The sequence below is a fragment of the Neoarthrinium moseri genome, assembly GCF_022829205.1.
Source record: "Neoarthrinium moseri strain CBS 164.80 chromosome Unknown scaffold32_Wmoseri_CBS_16480, whole genome shotgun sequence".
Classification (NCBI taxonomy): Eukaryota; Fungi; Ascomycota; class Sordariomycetes; order Amphisphaeriales; family Apiosporaceae; genus Neoarthrinium; species Neoarthrinium moseri.
Genome location: NW_026055146.1, coordinates 58,541 through 80,823, shown reverse-complemented (window position 1 = coordinate 80,823; position 22,283 = coordinate 58,541). Strand labels below are relative to the sequence as shown.

Below are 22,283 nucleotides of genomic sequence, written 5' to 3'. Positions count from 1 at the left end.
AGCCCAAATATGATTCACTAGCTAGGTATGTATGAAATGACTCAACAATGTGCAGAAGCCATATATTGGTTTATCTTCGTATGGATGGAAAGATCGTACTTGGCTTTCAGAACTGAAACGTTGCCAGTAGACGGCTTTCCACAGACAGCTTTATAACGTGGTTCGAAGACATAGACAGGTTCCTAGCCGCACCAAAAGCTGTTCCCTGATTGATGGCACCAGATATTAAAACCTTGGCTTCGACAGTCGTAAAGGGTCTGCCAATTGCCACCTGTGTTGCAAACTTGCTAATTGGTATGTATCAGGTATGTTCAATTGAGTATAATAGACGTATGATAGTGGTCAACTCACAAGGTCGCTGCAGTACCAGTTGTCGTCATCCTGGAAGCCACAGCAGGAACATTGGTATGAGCCAGGGTTGCAAGCAACTGCGCCGCCAACAATGACCATAACTAAAGCAGAGACGCTGGGTAAATGCATTATGATAATAATTCCTAGCTACCGACGGTTCACACGTAAGTGAAAGGGAGAAGATGCTGTAGCCGCACCAGCTTGATACAACCTCGTCCTCTTCACGTGGGGGCTGGCTGTCCTTTAATACCTTTTCCAGAACTTGGTACTGAGCAATATTCGGAACTAGTGTTCATGTAAGGAGCTTGTGAACCTTGAGGACGGGTCCTGAGTAAGTCAAATTACCCCTCATCTAACAAAGATCGGTGAAGCTATCGTGAATCCTGTCAGAACGCCACAACAAGCCTTTATAGGCCCGCCAGCCCGATGACAAGGCGTTTAGAGTCAAATGCAACACTTCTTCCAGTAATGAGTGATTCGTCGACCGGCTTTAGAGTTGCATGTGGGAAGACTCGGATTTTATTTGTCATGAAAATACCAACGGTGCCAACGATTGAGCTATTGATGCATCATTCGTGTACTGGAACATCATGCATACACGTGTGTTGCAGCGACAGATCCTTCGAGGCTGCTTACCCCATATCTCATAATGTGGGAAAAGGATGGCCTTGACAATTCCTACCCAAGAGACTGCGCTTTATTCCTACGTTGGTTTCTTGGAATGTACCCATGTTCGATATTTCGCTATTGAATTAATTGGGTAGTATCACGTTCCAGCAATTTGACATGGGTTCAATTGCTTTAAGGAAAGAAAAGGGATCTCATTACTGTCAGATCAAAAGCCGAGGCCGATGGGCTACACAAGTAACATTGAAACGGGTTAGCCCTCAGCCACCTGGATGCACATCAATATATTTAACGACTATCAAGGAAGTACCAATGCCCTGCGCCTTACCCTTACTCGCCATATCGTACGAGCTCAGAATTCTCTAGAGATAGGTACCAAACCCGCTTGAAGGTTCTTACTGAGAACTGTCTCCAGTCCAACGTCAACTCAAGAAGCCAGTAATTCATGTATTCCATGTGTCCTTTCATACCACGGTACAAGCTAAATGAGAGGCAGTTGAGATTGAGATATTGTTCGTTGGATCAATCAGCCATGTCCCTCACAATTTAGCATGCATTTCGCACTTTCCTCCTCCACACACGCCTTCTTCGCCTCGTAATCTTCCACCTCTTTGTCAGCTTTGCGTTGAGCTTCTTCAAGGATTGCATCTTCTTCATTGTATAGATGGTCTAACTCCTCAAAGGCTTCTGGTAGCGCCATGCTAATGAACAGCTTAATGACAATCATGGCTGCGTACTTGGGCTCCAGCCGCAATTCGGTGATCAAAAACATTCTAGTCTTTTCAAGTTTACCCGGCAGCCCCTTAGTAGTTGTCATTGGAAGGCTTTGGATGAGACAGCCACATTTGGCCGCATGGTCCATCAACCCATGATGGAACAGGAATCTGTGGTCGTCAGACGTCCGCTGCGGGTAGTATTGGCCGCGGCACCCAGTCCCCTCATTTGTGACGATAAGCTGCGGGTCTTCGCCGTGTCGCACACGGGGAACATGTCCACAGTCAAGAACGTTGTGTCTGAGTAGATCTTCGATCTGGTCGGGAATCCGCCTAGATGGGACGACCCCATTTCGTATTGCATCTTGCCATAAGAAAAGGTCAAATTTTTCTTCGTGTCTAGATGGACCATCCATTGCTCATTGTAGATTTGGGCCTTTTAATGTCATCATTGCTTGGCAGGCTGGCCCTTCTATATCAAAATAGAGAACAAAGGGGTTTTAGTGAATGTAAGCACAGTCTCATTCGCATTGTCTGAGAGTGTATCAATAGCCAAAAGGATAATACTTGATAAAGAGTACTTCGGGAGTCATCCAATTTGCACGCCATAACTGGAGCATAAAGTACTATGCTGTGGGACTTGCGCCCATCATCTGGATTATTGTTCAGTTGAGTGCAATCCACCTTGTACCAAATAGACATACCCGGCTACCATTTTCAGCTGATCTGCTGGACTTAGTCTGCATACAGGCAACAGAAAAACCGATCCATATATGGCCTGTCTATCCATCAATCCGTTATGCTTGTGCCCATATCGTTCCGCTCGGCGGCCAGGCCAGTGGTTTAGTTCGAGATGCTTCAATGGCACGGCTAACTTCTGATGGCGACAGCGAGATGCTGGATGATACACTGCCCTTCCTCGAAGTCGTATCAAAGTCCTGCAACACAACATGCCCTGTATCGGTGTCACTAACGCCGCCGTAACTACAACATAGTGGCGTCCTTTTGGGGTGAGTAGCAGTCTGCCCGTCCTCCGCGTCCCGTAATCTCTTGGACGTCAGGGTCTTCGTGGTGTCTCGCAGTAGTGTACGCATGACCGGAATCGATTGCACCATAATAGTACCGGTGACTTCTGCAGAGTACCAAACCATTGATAGTCCTTGATGCCCTATCGCGGTTGCGTCAGTGGTTTTGTAATACACACGTCTTGAGCTAAGTGTCCACATACAGAAGTACCAGTCGTCGTAGTGCGAAGTAGTGGGATCATCCATCCATGCCTGTCGAACGGCCGAGATGATAGCAATGATTATTCCAAGACTCATCGTTCCGCATAGTCCGATTTTCTCCCATTTGCTGATGTTCAATCTCCATGTGAGCATCCATGGGAAGAGTGCCAGCACAAAATCCATGATAATATTCCAAATATTGCCCACGCGTTTGGCACTTTTCATGAAGTTGTAGTCAACACAAAATCCTTGCATTCTCCAGTAATTCTGGTAATGACTTTTACCACAATACTCTGCCCAACTCACGAAGATCTTGAGGACCATGAAGACATTCAGTGTAAGTATACCTATCCACAATACTGCACCGCGACATATCAGGTCCCGATCAAGATGAAAGAGGCGCTCCTGCTCAAGCTAGGCAGGAGGCTGATAGCTCTGGTGTTGATCCACGTACCTGTTCGTTGCCATGTGTTGCTCATCCTCAGCAATGTGACGGCAAATGCAGACTTGCTCCACGTCTGACCCATGGTGGTTCCGCAAGATGATATGGAAATCAGAACCAACATGCGGTCATCCCAATCCTTCGAAACGTAGCCTGTAGCCATCTCATAGGTAATCAAGATATCAGTTGCCAGCAACACCAGCTATCGAGCTGTTGATCAGCCAAGTGCCGCATTTACTGACTTTCAGACAGTGGGTCTCTTGATAGGAGTTACTTACCCAACTGACAAGAAGGATCCAGTCGTCATACCAGAGTCCGTAGTGCCTTCTCACCTTGCACCAAATGCGAAAGGAGAGAAATAAGGTCGCGCCAGAAAAGAGAGTCCATATGCCTGCGTCGACTTCTTTCTCAGGCGACACGAATTGGTGAACGGCACGCTGCGAAGCCATCGTCACATCTTGTTACTCATCAAGAAGCAACGTGAGGATAAACAAGCACAAGCGGCAGCGACGAAAGATCTGATTAAACATGGCACACTTCCATGATCCTTTTGTTCTAGACCTCATCGTAAATACCAGCGGGCCTCACCTGCGACTGCGTCACAAATTTCCGATGTGGAACCCGTGACTACCGTGCCATCGGTACCAGCACATGCCATGACTTCGTAAGCCGAAGGCGGCCGGATTCATATAAACTTATCTTTGTGAAACGTAATCCCGGCAGGTTGACTAGGATGTATCGCACCTATAATCATGAAAATGCTACTGTGGAGGCCGTCTAGGACCCGGATCTTGGTGCTCCACCAATCACGACTTGACGAGCCATAGACACGTGCGGGTGGGACACGATGTCTCGCTGTCTCGCTTTAAACGCCGGGCGTCTTCCGGTGCCCCATTATGACATGCGTTTGAGCCGCCTTCGTTGAGGCTCTTCGGGTCTCTCTACTGTGCATACCAACCTGGCACACGAATGCCGACGCTATGGGTATCTGCCGTGCTGGTAATATCCAAGCCGAGCCTAACGACAGCCAAGCTTTCTCTAGATGTTTCTCCACCACATTCTCCCGTCCCGTTGTCGTGCAGTTGGTATTCTCGCATGTATAAGTCGCGCGAACTGGGAAAATTCACGGCACAATCCGGGTCTTCATTGGGCTTGATGGTAATCAATGCAAAAGGCAGATAACCTAGGACTTGGGCAGCCACTCCGGTATCTGCTGATATTTGAGAGAAGTTACTCGCCATGTTCTCTATAGATGGCTATCTTGTCAGGAATAATGTTACAGAACCTCAAGTTCATGATTCAAATACACCCGACGGAATCCGCGTCAAGTTCACACTCGAGATATCGTAAGCTTCACTTCCACTTCTTTGGTCCACGTCAATGCCAAAGGCTAGCCTTTTCCTCGTGCTCGAAGACATTCCTGGATCCGATAGGTTGTGAGATGGACATATAATGAGTTACTCATAGAGTCAATAGCTGCTGCCAACGCACCACCTGTATGCTGTGTCATTCTACCCGATGCGCCATTTCCATCCGAATAGCGACCTATCTGTTCGCCGACATCGTTGCAGCGAACATGGCAAATCGCGATCTGCTCATGGCCACTCGCACGGATAGCTGACACACCCGATGGAAATATATTCCTGGATTCTTTCAGACGGGCGCTTGTACTCGATTCAGCTCATATCGCGGGACAAGATGCATGTACGGTCCAATGCAACAGCTAGAAGGGGAGCGAGGCCATGAGGCGACGCAGACTGGATACATTCGCCAGACTCAAGGCATTCGATTAGACTGAGTAGTAGCATGGCCTCGGACACGAGCGTATCTCGTTGTGACGGCATCGCTCGAGGACATACGCTCAGTCGGTAGCCTGCAGCTTCTTGGCCCGGTCCAGGGCAATGTCAACCATGGCATTGATGGCCTCCAGCTCTTCCTCGTCGATGTCCCCTCTATCTATCCTCTGGCGCATGTTCTCCATGATGACCGGCCTGCTCCTGCCGTTCACAAAGACGACGTATCTCAGCCCCGGGAACTTGGCCTCGTACTCGGCATTCAGCTGGTGCAGCTTCTCGGCCTCGTCGGCAGCGCCGGCGTTGAGCGACGCCTGCTCGGCCTGGCTCTGGGCGCTGTCGACCTTCTTGGCGCCGAGGCGCGGGTGGGAGCCGAGGATGCCGTGGAGCTTCTGCTTGGCGGGGGCGTCTGCGGAGCGGGCGAGCTGCGTCAGGAGGGTGCCGATGTGCTTGATGAGCTGGGCGTAGGAGGTAAAGGCGGGCTCCGGGACGCTGGGGTGCGGCGCGCCGGGGGGCGGCGGCAGGTCGGCGGAGATGCCCGGGTTGGCGGAGACGCGCCTGGGTCTGAGGGCTGGCAGGGCGAGGCCGTGGAGCTCGGTCGAGGGCTCGAAGAGCAGGTCGAGGGCCTGGATCTGGGCTTTGATGGGGGCGGTCGACAGAGACGAGACGGGCGGCAAGTTCGGCACAATGGGGGCAGCCGAGGCGGAGGAGGAGGAAGGGGAGGAAGTGGCCATGTTGTTTCGTGGGATGCGGTCGTGGAGGGGGATGTGCGGGGGACGGTCTACGTTCACGGGGTACTTGGAGACGAGGTTGAAGCCGAGGTCATGGTGGTCTCTTATATGTAGTTTGAGCTGCAGGGGAGTGAATTGAGGCATGGCCCAGCCCGGCGGTGGATTCCAGCTATCGTGAAAGGGTGCAGACGACGGCCGGCGACTTGCGACGTCGGGGGCTGGCTGTATGCAGGTGGTGGTGGGTAGTGGTGGGCAGTGGTGGGTGCTGCTGGGTGGTGGTGTAGCTCGCAGCAAAGTGACTCGCCAATACAGCCCTGGAGGAAGAGAGGCACAGTCAGGTCTACAGTGCCATAGACGTCCCTACTGTGCCACAGCGATCCATTCCTAGGCACTAGGGGTTAGGTACTAGGTACGGTACTGGTGCTCTATCTACAGTGACTGTACAGCACAGGAGCTGGAGCTGGAGCGCTGTTTTACTGTTACAGGTACCGTGCTGCAACGGTAACGAAACAGCCGGTCTTGCGCTGACCCAGGTGCCGATTACTCACTGCAGTGCCTGAGCATTCAGAGGTCCTTGGCGCTGGCCAGGTGCGCGCCGGGCTGGCACGCGGCTGGTGCCCACTTGGCGGCTCATCCGCCGACAAGGCTGCCAGCCTGCCAGCCTGCCAGCCTCCGAGAAAGATTTCCCATATTCACCCAGCTCGATGCGCCAGCAGTAGTTGCGCGACACCACATCCCCTCGTCATCATGTTGTGCGCAAGTGAGTGCTTCTCGTCGTGCTGTCCCGTGCCCCTGCGCATCTAACGCGTTCATAGTCTCTGGCGAAGCTCCCCAGGAGCCCGTCATCTCAAAGCTCTCAGGTAAGTCAACAGCCATCACCACCAAGCTCCTCGCGCACGAGGCACCGTAGCTCACCGCCATCGCAGGCAATGTCTTCGAGAAGCGCTTGATCGAGAAGTACATCGAAGAGAACGCCAAGGACCCCGTCACCGGCGACGATCTGACCCTGGACGACCTCCTCCCCGTCAAGACAGCCCGCACAGTCCGGCCTCGACCGCCCAAGCTCACCTCGATCCCCGCGCTTCTGTCCACCTTCCAGAACGAATGGGACGCACTGGCCCTGGAGACCTTCAACCTGCGTGAGCAGCTGACGCGCACGAGGGAGGAGCTGGCCACTGCGCTCTACCAGCACGACGCAGCCGTCAGGGTCATCACCAGACTGACCCAGGAGCGGGACGAGGCACGGGATGCGCTGTCGAGGGTGACGGTATCGGGCTCGGCGGCGGCTAATGGCGATGCCATGGCCGTCGACGCCGAGGCCCTGCCCGAGGAACTGGTAGCCAAGGTGGAGGAGACCCAGGCCAAGCTATCCAAGAGCCGCAAGAAGCGACCTGTGCCCGAGGGGTGGGCCACCGCCGAGGACGTTTCATCCTTCGCCGTCGCCACCGAGAGCGCCGTACCCGTGGAGCAGCCGACGACGCTGGCGCTGGAGGAAGGGTATGCGGCCGTCGGCGGGCTCAAGGGCGACGTGGCCATCTACTCGGTCGCGGCAGACAAGGTCGAGCGGTCATTGCAGGTCAACGAGCCGGTGACGGACTCCATCTGGACGGGCGCCAAGGTCGTCTTCTCAACAACCAAGGGCTCCGTCAAGGTGTTCGAGAGCGGCAGCGAGGTGGCATCCTTCTCGGACCATGCCGGTCCTGCCACCGGCCTCGCCATCCATCCCAGCGGCGATATCTTGGCGTCAGTCGGCGCCGACAAGAGCTTTGCCTTTTACGACCTGGTGAATCTGAAGCGCGTCTCGCGCGCCTTCACAGACTCCTGTAAGTTGCAACGCCCATGGGGTGCCTCCTGGGCCCTGGACCCCTGAACCAGTCGCTGACCCCCGTCCCAGCCCTCATGACCTGTGCCTTCCACCCCGATGGCCACCTCTTCGCGGCAGGTACCTCGACGGGCGACATCCGGTTCTTCATGACGGCGACGGGCGAGCAGGCCACGTCGTTCTCGCTCGGCGCCCCCGTCCAGAGGATTGTGTTCTCGGAGAACGGGTACTGGTTCGCCGCCACGGCCAAGGGCCAGACCACGGTCACCATTTTCGACATCCGCAAAGAGGGCGACGCGGCGCGGGCCAAGGTGCTGGAGACGGGAGGCGCGGTGCAGGACCTGGCGTGGGACTACAGCCAGCAGTTCCTGGCGACGGCCGGGCCGGCCGGCATCACGGTGCAGCAGTACGCCAAGAGCAGCAAGAAGTGGAGCGAGGTCATGCGGAAGGACTTTGCCGCGGGCCGGGTGCGATGGGGCTCCGAGGCGAGACAGCTCGTCGCCGTGGCACAAGACGGCCGCATTGGTGTCTTGTCGGCACAGGAGTAACTGGCAGGCATGCCGCAAGGCGAAGGGGGGATTGTTCACTTAAGCAGGTCTGCGTGACGCCGCGGGATGTTGGTGCCGAGGAGCGACGAGCAGCTACTGCTATTGCCACCATTGCTATTCGTGACAGGGAAGATGTGTAAAAAGCAGGATGCGCAATCAGAGTGGTCATATGCAGGGCTCGAGGTGGATTGCTTGTATACTAGATGGATGCAGTGAATGATACCATTCCTAGGAGTTTGTTTCATGGCATGGCGTACCATGTGGCTTAACCCAGTGATGCCCGACTGTTTGCATCGGTCGATTGGATACAGCTCCCTTTGATGACTCGCTAGACAGAGAGCTGGACCTGGCGGCTGTCACGTGGAAGGTAACTTTTCTACGTAGTATACCCAATACCCAACTTGGACAAGTATACTAGTTGCCGTATGTCTACTGATGGACATGCGTGATCTGATACTGCCTACTGTGGGCAGCTGGGCCAGATCCGGCATACCAGATCTCAGGTTCCAAGTAAAACAAACAGCCCGCGAATACCACTGGAGGATTGTATTTCGCTGCCTATGCTGCCTCTTACCCCTGCAATTTGACGCAGAACTTTTGGGGGTCTGAGAGGGAAAGGTCCAAGTTAACTTGGGGTCATTAATGGGCAGCATGGCCTCGGGAACCTTCAGTGGCTCGCTCCAGTTGCCGCCTAGACAGCTGGTGCACCGGGACTTGCGACTTGGGTCACTTTAGCCATCGACGACAGCACTGAACGGCCAGGAGGAATCCACGAATACAGGCCCACAAGTACTAGGGACGAAAGTGCCTGAGGGCCTCTCGTGGACTTGCAGGATTACAGTAGTTGGGCACCCTACATACTGTACCTGCTTATAGGTTCCCATGGCACTTTGGACCAGACGTCCAAAGGGACCCCGCTAGCTCCAGGTAGCTTACATTGACACTTTGACTGGCTATCTTACTATCTACCTCCGTAGACTACCTAGGTAAGGTAACAAGTACTTCAGGCTAGTTACCCGTCGACTACTGGATAAGTGACAGGTACCTTGTTGCAGTCAAGTATCTTGCCTACAGGATACAGGGGCTGCCTACAGGCTACCTTGCGGTATAAGTATAAGGCAGGTCTCGACGGGTACCCTACCAGATAAGACTTGCGGTTGAAAAGCGTCTGCCATTCATCATCCCGCTTCGGCACGACGTCGACGTTTGGCTTTTTGGCTTTCTTTGGCTTTTGGTCTTGGGTGCACGGCGGGTGCAAGCCGCTCTCGCCTCCCGAGAAATAGGCAGGGCAAGCCAGCAGCAACATTGAATGAATGATGCATGTCATCAAACTTACACAGTACCGCCGCAATACTCGCTCCCACCGACTACAAGCTACAACAAACACCACGCACAAGAAACCCGCGAGCAGTCCCCGAGGACTGGATCTTCTTTTCTCTTGTCCGCACATTGCCACACTTTGTCGCAGCCCGCCGCACCGAGTCTTTTTTGTTTTGTTCTGACCGCAGACGACGCTCCGGCCAACGATAGCAACTGCCCGCCACAACTGCGGACTGGAGACAGTCCGGGCCGCGTCTGACGTCGAGTGAACCGACTGGCAATCGAGACGACACCGCGCTCCGCCTGCGGCTTGCGGCTTGCGGCTTACGAAATGCCATGATCGCGAACCTCCATCCACCTCTGTCGACTCTGCGCGCTGGTGCAACCTGACGGCGACCAAGCGACGGCCTGCCCGCCTGCCTGCCTGCCTGCCTGCCCTCCTGCTTGCCGTCTCTTCCCACCTCGCTTTGCCGCACGCATCCCGCATCCCGCCTCCCGCCTCCCGGAACTGACTCTTCTCGGCCCCCTTCCTACGAGAGATCCTGACCGCGGCCGCTTCGCCGCGTCTTCCACTGCGCTCTTGACTGCGTAGTGTTCCGCTGCTATCTCGCCCCCACGGTATGTATCACACCTGTTATTTCCATCGCCCCCTCCGCTCCCAGCTGCACTCCGTCTCCCCCTCCCCCTCTTCCACCTCCACCTCCTCCTCCAACCTTCAGGTCTGGCGAACGCGGTTGTCCTCGGTAGGGTGGCGTCCGTCGCTGTCTTCACTCACGTCTTTCTCGCCTCTCGCCATTCCCATGCCACGTGAGGTATGCACCCGACCTGCCCACCCGCCCGCCTGACTGCCCATTCGCCTCGGCGCACACTTGCAGGGCCGACATGGTCTGGGCGCAATCACCCAAGACCGGTCTCCGAGACACACTTGCCAGAGAAGGGTACTGACCGAGTCTCTCCAGAGGTCCCATCACCAGCGCCTAATCCCCAGCCCGAGGCCCGACGACACAGGCTTCCCCGAGACGTCCTGTGCAACCCTTGGTCTGCCCAGCGGAGGTTCTCACTACGTTATGGCCGATTACTCCCTCGGCCCGGCGTCTTTGGCATCATCGGACCCCTCGGACCACTACGACGACGACGGAATCGAGTTCGTGCCAGAGGGAACCGACTCGGACGACGACCTCGCCCTACCAGACCCGGACTCCGATTCCGAGAGCGAAGGAGGCTTGTTCGTCCCGGAGCTTGATCATCGTAACCTCTCCCCTGCCTCGGCCATCACCCTCTCGCCCTTGGTCTCCGAAGCAGACCACGGCCACCACCGAGACCGTCAACAGAACCCCCCCGACCTACCTTTCCCCATCGACCTGGAGGCCGACCCGAGCGAGCCATCGGAGCAGTCGGATATCAACCTCATCTCCAGCGACAGCGAGCAGGACTCGGAACGTGACGAGTTCCTGTCCCCTGCGCCCCAACCCGATCCGCGCGGGTTCCCCTGGGGTCCCCTTGACGCATTCGCCCTCATCCGCGACGATCTCCAGTACGAGACGGACGACCTGTACGACACAGACGAGTTGGACGCCGAGGACGAGGAAGACGAAGCAGGACTGGAAGGCTTTGACTTCGGATTGGACGGTATTCTACTAGACCCCTTCGAGCATCTCAGCGGCGGCCTCGACGGCTTGGGCCGCGACGACAATTTACATCTACCAGCACCCTTGGGGCTGCACCACCTGAATCATATCCACCACCCGAGACTACCGGCCATACACCCGCACTCCCCCAGAGGGCCTGGCGTCCATCCTCTGCACCAGTTGATACCCCAACTTAACTTTCTTCCGCCTCACCTCCACGACCACCTTGGACGCGGTAGTGCGCTTGCAGCATCTCCCAGGGACGACATGGCGAGCCGGCCGAGGAACGGTGGCCACGCCCAACAGCGCGATGAGCTTGTTGGCGTCGAGCTGGCACGAGAAGGCGGCGCAGGCGCGCATCGCGGGACCCTCGGGGCTCCCGAGGGTCGAAACAACCAGCAGCCGTTTGTGATCGACCTGACGGGTGACGATGATGCTGTCGAAGTGCTGGGGTCGCAAAACGCGCGAAGACAGCAGTCGCAGCGCCGGGAAACCGCCCCACGCTTGAACCGGAGCGATAGCAACTACATCGGCCACCAAGCTCCCGTAATTGACATCAGCTCGGACTCCGAGGCAGAAGACGACGTCCTGGTCCAACGCGTCAACGCCAGGCATCCCCATCACCACCGGCGCCATCATCACCATGCCCCGGGACCGGGCGCGGGGGCGGGGCCCCATCATCATCATCACCACCATCACCATCACCACCGGCCGGCAGCAATGGACCGTAGATCGCCGCGTCGCCTGCCTAACATTAACAACGCGAGGGCAGCTGCTGGCGAAAACCGCGGCCTGTTGAACTTTGTTGGCAACGTGATCCACGGCATGGTCAATAGAGGTAACCGAGGCCGGGATGATGACGCTCCCATACTTGGTGGTCCCGGAGGGGGACCGTTCCCTCAGATCCATCTGAACTATGTCGCCCACCCCTTTCACGGCGGCGCGCCGGGCCCTCAGAAACCTCCCCACGTACCACCCCCCAAGCCCCGAGATGGCTTCACAAGGGATACTGGCGAGGAGCAGGTGTTGGTGTGTCCGAGCTGTGATGACGAGCTGGCCTACGATCCTGACGACTCGGATGACAACGGTCCCCCTACCAAGAAGCCAAGGACCAAGAAGGACAAGGCCGAACATCACTTCTGGGCAGTCAAAGACTGCGGCCATGTGAGTTTTCATGCACCAATGCCGTGAATCTTGTCCCATCACGGTTACGCTAACCTCATCAAAGGTCTTCTGCAAGAAATGCTACGACAATCGCAAGCCCGCCGCCAAGAACCCGGTCATGACCGGCTTCAAGCCCGACCCCCTGAATCACAAAAAGATGATCTGTGCTGTGGATGGCTGCACTTCCGACGTCAGCAACAAGACGGCCTGGGTCGGCATCTTCTTGTGATGTGGCCGGCCTGGTGACGTGGATCTTCGCCAGGAGTGATGATCGACCCTGTACTTTAATGAAATCACGAGACACATACCCCATAATGCATGAATTCCACCGGCGTTGGTCACCGGTAGGCAAAAAGCAAAAGGCCACCAGCACTGCGTTCTATCGAGGACAGAGGGATCACTGCAAGCGACGGCCAAGGGAGGACCTGCTCTACTTGCACGGTGATGGTTTCTCGGCGACGACTACGCGCGGAGCATTGCCTTCGAGTATTTTTGAGAGGCTTGGAAGCATAGAGACGTCCATATATGGTAGTGGCTCGCGACGAGCGAGCATGATGCCATGCTGACTGTCCTGGCCTAGACGAGACCGGTGTTGCGCGAGCTACAATATGCAAAAGCCATGTAAAGCAGACAAAGAAGTGCATGCCCAAATTACACTCAGAAAGCATGGCTCCTTTGATTTTCACTGATATGAGCATCGCGACAAGATCGTGCTTTATTGCCTACTTGTCACCAACCCAGTAGACCAGCCCTATGCTAAGGAGCTGAAGCACCTGTACTTCAGGTTCTACATCCCCCAGATTCAGTCGAGCCTGTGTTGACCCCGCCTCCGGCTGGGGCCCCCGTAGCCCACGTTCCCTCGGTTCTCAGGGGAACTCATCTTCGTGACCTGCACAAATCTGACGGATCATACATAGGTCTGAAATAAGCGAATCGAACGAAGTTTGCCGGCCTGGAGGAGATGTCGTACCAAATAGAACCGCCTCCACAGGATCTGCATGCCCCTGCGATTTCATCCGGCTGGCATGATCCCAGGGCGGAGATCCCGCACCAGTAGTCAAACGCCATCCATCCGCTCATATTATTCTAGTCCTAGCGTCCCTTGGGGGAAGCCAACAGTCGTTTCCTCCGGAATGCCACGAAGTAAAACGTCCTCGTACCTCTTGATGCGTGTGCCCACCTTATGGCAAAGCATGATGACACCATTGCTGTTGCTGCTGCTGGAGATCTTGGTCCGGAATCGTTCATATGCTGTGATAGCAGACCGTACCGATCCCCTTGCCTCCTCGTCGAGCTCTACAGCCTCGCTGCAGGCTTCAGCCTCCTTCAGGTCTGCGTGCTTGACATCTATGCTCCAGTCCTGAGGGCGTTGGCTGGTATCAATTGTCGTCACGATACCGCTTGCTCCGATGGGAACAGAGCGGAACCTCTGCTTGAGCAGCCAGTACTCCAGATCCGGCATTGCTGGGCCGCTAGAGAGCCCAAGAATTGCGGGTTGCTGTGCCTTTGCCCGGAGTCTGTTCCACCACTCCCGTGTTCTGCTGGGAACGTTTATTCTCGGGGACAACCGACACCTCCTCTTATCTACGGGATTCGCGTCCGACGCGGTCATCTCGTAGTCGAACGGCTCAAACTCGATCTCAACCTCGATACCAAAGCTCGTCAGGAGCTCTTGTAGCTTCGCGGCCTGCTTCTTGAGCTCCGCTACCAGTGGTGGGAGGATGTGGGCGGCCTTGTATGTCCAGGCGTACAAAACGACCCCGTACGATCTACCCATGGGGCTCAGGCCCTTCAATACCCTGGCCAGCATGTCTATAGCCATGTGGAGGATCCGGACCAAGCTCGACTCCATGTCTTCCACTTGCTCGCCTGGAGCACCGTGGCACTGCTCGGTCTCTTTCCCTCTCCCATCGGCAGCTGCAGACTGGTACGCTGTATCGATCTCTGTGTTCTCAGCTTCCGGACCAACAGGTGCGAGACCTGATGTTCGGTATTGGAGTACGAGGAAGTTGAACTCGTTGACGGCGATGATGAAAGGCTTGATCTGGTGCCAGTTCTCACCAATTGCGTAGTATTTATCCATCCACGTCCGGAGCCGGCAGACAGATTTTCTCATATCGGACCAGCACAGCAAAGCTGTGTTGATAGAGCAAAGTGTACACGCGGGCGCCTCGAGCCCGTTGGCGAGAGCTGGGAGGGCCACAGCTTGTGGTACTTGGCTGCTGTCTGATACTTTGTGTTCCGCACGTATTGTCGAGGATATCTTCTCTTCCGTGTCTGGTATACATGTTCCGGAATCTTGTCGTGATCGGTCTCCTTCCGAATAGCTGGCCCAAGGCAGCAGTAGCTCGGGCAGAGATGCCCCTTCTTCAGCGCAACTCTCCGAACTGTGCTCTGCCTCCCCCGAAGCGGGAGAGTGCGCTCGGAAGGATAATACTTCGTCATGAATACTATATGTTGGATCAACTGCTCCTAGACTCTCACATGAGCCAGTCAGAAGAGTATTATGCGGTTGCGCATATCCATCAGTAGTATACCTGAAGTGGCTTTCGGCTTTTACCTTCTCCCAAGATCTTCGCTTTCTCAAGTCTCTTCGCGACAAAGGAACGAGAGATTTGCGTCTATCGTCTATCTGACTACTTAGTGTTGGGCCGTTGACGCGGATAGACGTTTGCCGGCGTAAGGGACGCAGCCGTAAGCCCTTGGTATCTGGTGGGCTGCCGTTGGATCCAGTTCGCTGGCGCTGCTTGTCCATCGAAATCGATTCTCTCTTGCTTGGGCAATCACAATGAGTCCAGCAGCACCGTGCCGAGTCTTGCCGCTGGAGGAAAGCGTAGAGGACGGTGGCTTGGATGCTGGGGATGGGCGATTACACGACTCACAGCTTCGGATTTCACGCAGTCGACTTTTACAGCCCATGACGGACATGATGGTGAATGGATAGATGCACTGGCATCATCCAGTTACCGGAAAACTGTGTGTGATGCGATGTCATCCTGCTCTAACAGCATTTACATGCTCAGCGCAGCGCCGCTTGCCTCTCGAAGTTTAATTGCAGGTGTGGGTGGGTGTCGAGTTGCATCCATCACCGACGACTTACCAGGCATGCGCTGATAGCCCCTTTTTGGGTCACTATATCATGGCATACGGGTTTCTAAAAGAAAGCGAGAGCAACGCAGGAGCGGGCCGTATTTCACGACAGCATGAAGTAGATAAACCGGTGTGAGAATTATTATGTGCAATTGATATCAACACCTAGATGTATGTATGTCTGTCCATCAACAACCATGTCCGGTTCTGCCGGTCTTCTCTGTATCATCTCTATCAACCCCCGACGACGCTTTTCAACGCGTTCAGTACGTTGGATATGATGAAAACCACCCTTGGATGTATCAGATCAGTACACCTCACATCCGGCCATTCTATAACAAAGCCCAGCCCAGTACCTAGAGACGCCATGGAAACACACAATGCGTGTGCCATTTCCAATGCACGGCGGCGCCGAGGCGGCGGCGGTTGGTGGCTACCACCGCTTCGGGGCATCCGATGAGCACGGAAATATGTGCCGCTTCTACTGCAGATTCGGGTCAGGTTGAGTGTGGAGGAAAGGGATGATGCGCTGGTTCGTGCCTCGTCATTCGGGTGTGATCGTTCAACTCGAAAGGGGTGACAGCCTTATGGGCTTGCCCACCCGCCAGCGACGTCGACCCACTCAGCCAGACAGGAGCCATCCTTGCCTTCGACATCGACAATATCGGTATCGCAACGGCAGCGGCAGCCAACACCGTTCTCCTTCTCGGGATCCCACTGGTCCCAGTACTCGTCTTCCTCCTGGCGCTTCTTCTCGTCAAGAGTCGTCTTCTCGAGGAAGGGATCGCGCGGAAGCTGGCGGGACGGGGCATTGGCGGGACAGTGCTGGATGGTGGTGTGCCGGTATCCGAAATCACGGAAGTAGTGGATGTCCTTAGGGGCGAGAAGAACACCAGCCGCCAACGAGTGGATTGGAGCATCACCCCACTAGATTAGTCGTGTCAGCAGATGCATCCCGGTGTCACTTGGCATCAGAGTTGTCAACTCACTCGCTCCATCCAGAAGCCACCACTGCGGTCCACCATTTCAAAGAAGTCCTCGTACTCCTTGCTGCGGAACCAACTAAGCCTCGCAATCTCAAAGTTGGACCAGAAGTGACACATGTTGTACTTCTCGCCCTCCATGGCCTCCGGGTCGATCTCCGGAAGACTGTTGGCACCGGGGTCGCTGCGGAGTATCTCCTCCGGCAAAGGAGGCTTGTAGTTGGGGTCATCCTCGGGCTTGGACTCCTTGGGCTTCTCCTGGGGTTCGACAAACATCTCCCACAACCCCTGGGACTTGATGTTGTTGAGACGCTTGTAGGCGGATGCGTAGCGGAAGATGTTGGGGACGGTCTCCTTTAGCTCCTTGACGGCGATGGTGAAACCGTACGTCTTGTTGTTCTCAATCATCTTGAGGAAGGGATCGTAGGTAATGTCGCAGAAGTACTTGATCTCTGGCTCCAGGCGCCAGTACCACTCGTATTTGGCAAGCAGGGGGTGCTTGTAGAAGAAGCCAGAGTAGAAGCGGCACATGGCGTGGTACGACTCGAGGCCACCGTACATGACGGCGGCGTCGCCCTGCTTGGCAATACCCTCCTTGGCGATCTTGGGGTCTATCCAGTCGGGGTATCCCCACATCTCGGGACCGACGCGGCCGAACTCAACGGGGGCCGACGTGTAGTTCTGGATGATGTCCTTGAAGGTCTGGTTGAACTCGCCGTCGTTCAGGAAGACGTAGGGGTAGTGGTACCAGCGGTTGAAGTGGCGCTCGATGGACTTGACTGACTGGATGACGCCGTCCAGCTCCTTGTTCCGGGCCAGGACCACGAAGGCGGCGTTGGCACGGGGCTTGGACGTGTCGGGGTCGAGGCATCCGTTGACAAAGACCTTGTCATGTTCTTCGCTGATTTTGCTACACGAGAGGGGGAGAGGGTCAGCTAGGAGTCCGGACAGCAGGCAAGGCGATGGTCAACAAGTCTGGGACGTACCGGATGGCTGGGGGCGCGCCGGCGGGCATCAGTATGCGGCCGGGCGAGCTGGGGTGCCTGACAAACAGCACCAGGATGAGGATAACAACGATGCACGGAAAGAGGACGACGACGCCGAGCGGCACGGAAATGCTCGAGTTGCCCTTTAACCGCAGCGGCCTCTTGAAGATGGCGAGGCGCGACGAGAGGCCCTTGGGGCGCATCTTGTCCTTCTCGTCGGTGGTGGGCAGCTGTGGCACAATGGTAGGCACACGCCGATAGGCGCGGCGGAACAAATCCATCGTCATGGACCGCCGGAGACAGTCTCCCTACTGCAGAATGGGTAGGCAACGACAACGGACGTTGTCGGTGATGAATAGAATATGGATGCGCACGCAGCTGCTGCGGTCTGCTCGGAGTGGGAAGAGAGGTAATTTTTCGGCCGGCTGACTGTCGATCAGATCAGACGCACCCGACCCGAGAAAAGGGGGTGTGAGCTGCCGTGGATGCGAGATACCCAAGGCGATCGATTGAGATTGGTGAGGAATCCAACAGATAAGCCGAAGCCAAGTGATGCTACAGTATGGCTGATGCCCCTATTTCTCCTTTTCCAATGGGGATGCGCCCGCTGTCTATCTCGTGCGTGCTCGGCCGGTGCAGCAGAGCGGGTGCAGGATATGGCGGGTCGAGTAACGAGTGGCAAGGGCAATGGGATCCCTTGATGGGGGGGTGCACAAGCGTGGGTCACAACCGTTCCAGCGAGATAGCAGGAAGGAGGCTGTGATGCTGGACAGACGAGAGCCGCAGGCTGGGTCGCCGGGAGTTGCTGCGGCTGCAGATGAGATGAGTTGAGGTGAGGTGAGTTGAGTTTGAAGCTGACGGCCGACGGGGGCGGCGGGAACGCGTCAGACGGGCGACTCTTGGGTACCTCTCGGTTGTACCCTGAGCTGGTACTGTACCGTAACGCACAACACAGTATCGTGTCTCTTGTCTAGCCAGTTGGCCAGATCTCAATGGGGACGACGCCCAACCGTGGAGCACTGCCGTCAGTGACAAGCTCTGACGCCGGCGAATGTCGAGATGGCCCGCGACAGCAATTGGGCAGACGAGGGCGCTGGTTCGGCCAGCAACGGGGTGTCGTATGGGCTGACGGTGATGGAGAAGGGGGGAAAAAAGTTACGAGAAGCTCAGATAGGAGGACAAGATTTGACCTCGATCGGACGGGCCCTGGGGGTGACACTGGAAATTGCAGGCGGCCTTGCTTTGGGGGGCGCATGGGGTGTGGCCGGGCTTTTGCAGCTTCTGGGGGGGTGTGGGACGGCTCACTGGGCGACCTCTCACTGGGCGACTGGGGCCGACAGGAGGGTCAGCGCTTTGCCAAGGCTCGCCTCCAGTCAAGTCAAGTGTCTGCCAGCGGCGCACAGCACCACCAGCGGGCTGGCTGCCAGCCCACCACGCCCAGTCAGCCCAAAAGTCCAGCGGTCCGGCCATAATTTAAGTGCACCATAGCTAGTTAGTACATACTGTACGTACCATCGTAGGCGCGATAAGCTTGGAGATCGGTTAACTTGGCGCCTCGTGAAAAGGAGGCGCGGCATCCTCCGCGGGCGCGCACAATCGTTTCACCGAGCCCTATCGCTAGTATTCTCGAATGCTGTAAGTTAGTGCATAGTGCAGGTAAAACCACTGTACAGTAACTAATAAGGTAGGTCTTGTGTTGTTGCACCTCCTTGTGGCACGGTCGAGACCGCTGTCGGTTCCGTTGTTCCCCGGCCTTCTGTCTTCTACAGGAGCCCCAAATATAGAAATCTGTACTAGCCAGAGGCGGTGGCTGATGGGGATGTCGGGAACGGGGGTGGGAATTCTTCAATCCAGCGCTGACCAACCCGGAACACGCGCCCCCCTTTTATTGACCCCTTCTCTTTTCTTTCACACTGTCCTCTCCCAACTAAGCAGCCTGTGTACGCTAGACATGGTTGCTGGTTGTCGATGGACGTGCAGCGATTCTTGCCAACTGCGGATGCCGAAGATACTTTTGCGACAAATGCCAGCTATTGCTCGTCGGGGACATGCCGAATGGTTACAGTGACACAGCAAGAATTCACCACTGAACACACACAGTCGTTACCAGTTGATGTGTTCAGGTTTTGCTACAGGCTGGATCCAAGGCTGGATCCACACCAGCGCCTTGACCCTGTTCTGAGTCGCAGTCGCTGGTTGCAGAGGATCGGAATTGGCTGCCTAGCACCGCGTATTCATTCACCTGCTCCACCAAGCCGCATTCGAGAGCTACTCTGTGAGGTGAGCACTGCCAGGGTTGATGCTAGGCAGGCGAGTCTCGAGGCTGATCCTCATTGCCCGGGCGTTGTATCCCTAGCCATGCATTGCACTCGAATGACTCTGCGATATTATAACGTCCCTCCCCCCGCCTGTATAGTCATGGGTACCTGGTGCGAGTCGGGCTGAATCTGCCTGCCAACCTGCTGCGCTGCCAATACCGCTGGTCCCGGTCTCCCTCTTCCTGCGGCCCCTCGACGGCCGAGTGTATAAGTTGGGGACTAGTTGCACTCCTGCTGCATTGCAAGGAGGACCACGCCTCAGCATCCGCTCACCCAGGAGTGTGCTTGCGTGTATAAGGAACCTTATCATGGATAACCAAGAGCACGCCGCCGCAGGCGATAGCCACGAAACCCGCGCTGATGGTGCTGAAGGCGCCAATGCCGATCTTCTCGACTGCAGGCAGCACGACAGCACTCCCGGCGGCCCCGAATATGTATCTGAGGAGATAGTTCGCGGCCGTCACCTCGGCTGACCTAGATGGCATCACGTCTGAACACAGTTAGCAGTGATATGAAAATCGGCTCCGAGGCAGAACCTACCCAGACAGTATGTGCCGACGGAGGGAAAGACCATGAGCTGGCAGAAGCCCTGGAAGAACATGGAAAGAACTATCACTGGGATTCCGCCGCGGTTATACTCCAGGCACCACCCATACACCAACATACAGCTGGGAATCCCAAGACCCATCCACGGGACAGCCGCCCTCAGTCGGTCTGCAGGCCTGCGCTCCCCGTTCCGCTTACGCATCCACTTCTTGACCACGCGGTCGGCCCATCTGCCGCCAAAGAACGTCCCCAGGAGGTAGCCAGAGCCCGGGGCGAGGTAGAACAAGCCAGATTGCAGGGGAGTCGTGAGTCCAAGTCTGGGGTTGATCACGTACACGATGGGGACCAGGAAAGAGTACATGTTCCACACCAGCGCTGAGGAAGCGAGCGCGACCAGCAAGATATTGACGTCCCCAATGAGAGCAAGCAACTTGGCCGGGTTCAGCGCTCTGAAAGTTTCGCGCACGCGTCTATCTTTGGGTATGGCTGCCCATTGTTTCTGGTGAATCGTTTCGGGGATGACAAATATGGCGAGGACAGAGGCAAGACCCGCCATTGCGGTTTGCAGCCAGTAGATGTCTCTCCAGTTGACGTAGGTGACAATGGCACTCCCAAGAAGCGGTCCTGTTGCTTGTATGAGTTTTCTAGGTGTCGTGCTCGATCAAAATGTTCTGCTCACCAAGGGCTGGGCCAACAAGCGTTCCGCTCGAGAACCACCCTATTGCTGTCCCCCTTTCGGTCTGTTCGAGTCAGTCTCGCATCCTTTCCCCTGGCGTCTCCATGACATACAGGCTTATATAGATCTCCGATACATCCTGGCCCAGTAACGAGGAGGCCAGTGCCGCCGAATCCACTCAAGGTGCGAAAGGCAAAGAAGGCCGCCAGGTTGGGGGACAGCGCTGTTCCAAGGGAGAAGGCGAAGAAGGACAGGACGCTGCAGAGTAAGACTAGTCGACGCCCACACAGGGTGCTCAATGACCCCCATATGAAGGCAGATACGCCCATGGCGCCAGTATATAATCCATTGCTGATATTGACCACGCTGCCCGTCGTTTGAAAGGCCGCCGCGATCTCTGGCACCGCCGTCAGGCTTCCTGTGGAAGAAATGGGTGACAAGAGCGCGCAAAACGAGAGTATGGTCACGAACACTGCTTTCCGCCGTCTAGAGAAGCGATTATAAACTTCGTCTTCGTCGGAAACCAGACCTGAATTTCCTGAAGAGTTTTCCTTGACAGGGACGACTTGGCTTTCTACTGGGAATAATCCCGGGAGTAAGGATTCAGAAGTGTCGGCCACAACGCGAGCGGAGTCTGGTTGTGTTGCGTCCATTCCTTCAAGAGTGTCTCAAGGCCCGACATGTTCCCGAGATAAGAAAGAGAAAAGAGTCACACCGATCACTCGACATCAAAGTCTCACCCGGAAACTCCTACCCGCCGGAAGATCACCAGACGAGGACACCCGCAATGTTCTCCACAGTTCGGAGCCCTGCCGATGGCATCCGATTACAAGTCAAACAACTCATTAAGGAACTTCTCTTAAACTATTACGTGCTTTATTAAATATAACATTATTAAACTTTAACTTTTTATAACGTAACAATCGTTAATTGTATTTTTTATTTTATTAAAAAAAATACGATTTATTATTTTATATTATAACCGGGTAAAGAAAGAGGTAAGTATCGTCTTTTTAACTTATACCTTTATAATATTAAAAAGGAAAGTAAGAGGGAAAAAAGAGACTGCACTAGCCGCGAATCGAACGCGGGGCCCATCGATGGCAACGATGGATTTTACCACTAAACCACTAGTGCTCGACTGAACCAAATTCGTCCCATTGGCCAATAAATCCAATATTGACGCCGCTTTAGCGATATCCAATACTCGCTTTCTGGAAATACTTCGTGCGACTTATTGCTAAAAGAAGTACGCAGCACTTCCGTTCTGCTACACCACAGCTCTGCTCAAATACATAGATGCACACCCTGGTGCAAGG

General features: G+C 55.4%; 7 protein-coding genes across 7 annotated transcripts; 2 read left to right on the top strand and 5 right to left on the bottom strand.

Moving 5' to 3' along the window:
* Positions 1-2,488: 2,488 nt before the first annotated feature.
* On the bottom strand, positions 2,489-3,808 carry JN550_007933 (uncharacterized protein; the record flags this gene model as incomplete). The annotated part of the gene is made up of 4 exons (XM_049319838.1): positions 2,489-2,859; positions 2,920-3,276; positions 3,372-3,561; positions 3,638-3,808. 4 exons carry the CDS (start codon positions 3,806-3,808, stop codon positions 2,489-2,491), a joined length of 1,089 nt encoding a protein of 362 aa, XP_049170000.1.
* Positions 3,809-5,220: 1,412 nt separating this feature from the next.
* JN550_007932 (uncharacterized protein) lies at positions 5,221-6,027 on the bottom strand (the record flags this gene model as incomplete). The annotated part of the gene is made up of 1 exon (XM_049319837.1): positions 5,221-6,027. One exon carries the CDS (start codon positions 6,025-6,027, stop codon positions 5,221-5,223), a length of 807 nt encoding a protein of 268 aa, XP_049169999.1.
* A 603-nt stretch (positions 6,028-6,630) lies between these two features.
* On the top strand, positions 6,631-8,253 carry JN550_007931 (uncharacterized protein; the record flags this gene model as incomplete). The annotated part of the gene is made up of 4 exons (XM_049319836.1): positions 6,631-6,643; positions 6,699-6,743; positions 6,810-7,706; positions 7,778-8,253. 4 exons carry the CDS (start codon positions 6,631-6,633, stop codon positions 8,251-8,253), a joined length of 1,431 nt encoding a protein of 476 aa, XP_049169998.1.
* Positions 8,254-10,373: 2,120 nt separating this feature from the next.
* On the top strand, positions 10,374-12,594 carry JN550_007930 (uncharacterized protein; the record flags this gene model as incomplete). Its single annotated transcript, XM_049319835.1, has 3 exons — positions 10,374-10,385; positions 10,533-12,365; positions 12,430-12,594. 3 exons carry the CDS (start codon positions 10,374-10,376, stop codon positions 12,592-12,594), a joined length of 2,010 nt encoding a protein of 669 aa, XP_049169997.1.
* Positions 12,595-13,446: 852 nt separating this feature from the next.
* JN550_007929 (uncharacterized protein) lies at positions 13,447-14,481 on the bottom strand (the record flags this gene model as incomplete). Its single annotated transcript, XM_049319834.1, has 1 exon — positions 13,447-14,481. The coding sequence occupies one exon, from the start codon at positions 14,479-14,481 to the stop codon at positions 13,447-13,449; it is 1,035 nt and encodes a 344-aa protein (XP_049169996.1).
* A 1,559-nt stretch (positions 14,482-16,040) lies between these two features.
* JN550_007928 (uncharacterized protein) lies at positions 16,041-17,705 on the bottom strand (the record flags this gene model as incomplete). The annotated part of the gene is made up of 3 exons (XM_049319832.1): positions 16,041-16,382; positions 16,445-17,348; positions 17,425-17,705. 3 exons carry the CDS (start codon positions 17,703-17,705, stop codon positions 16,041-16,043), a joined length of 1,527 nt encoding a protein of 508 aa, XP_049169995.1.
* Positions 17,706-20,011: 2,306 nt separating this feature from the next.
* On the bottom strand, positions 20,012-21,617 carry JN550_007927 (uncharacterized protein; the record flags this gene model as incomplete). The annotated part of the gene is made up of 4 exons (XM_049319831.1): positions 20,012-20,232; positions 20,283-20,912; positions 20,968-21,028; positions 21,078-21,617. 4 exons carry the CDS (start codon positions 21,615-21,617, stop codon positions 20,012-20,014), a joined length of 1,452 nt encoding a protein of 483 aa, XP_049169994.1.
* Between the last annotated feature and the right edge of the window lie 666 nt (positions 21,618-22,283).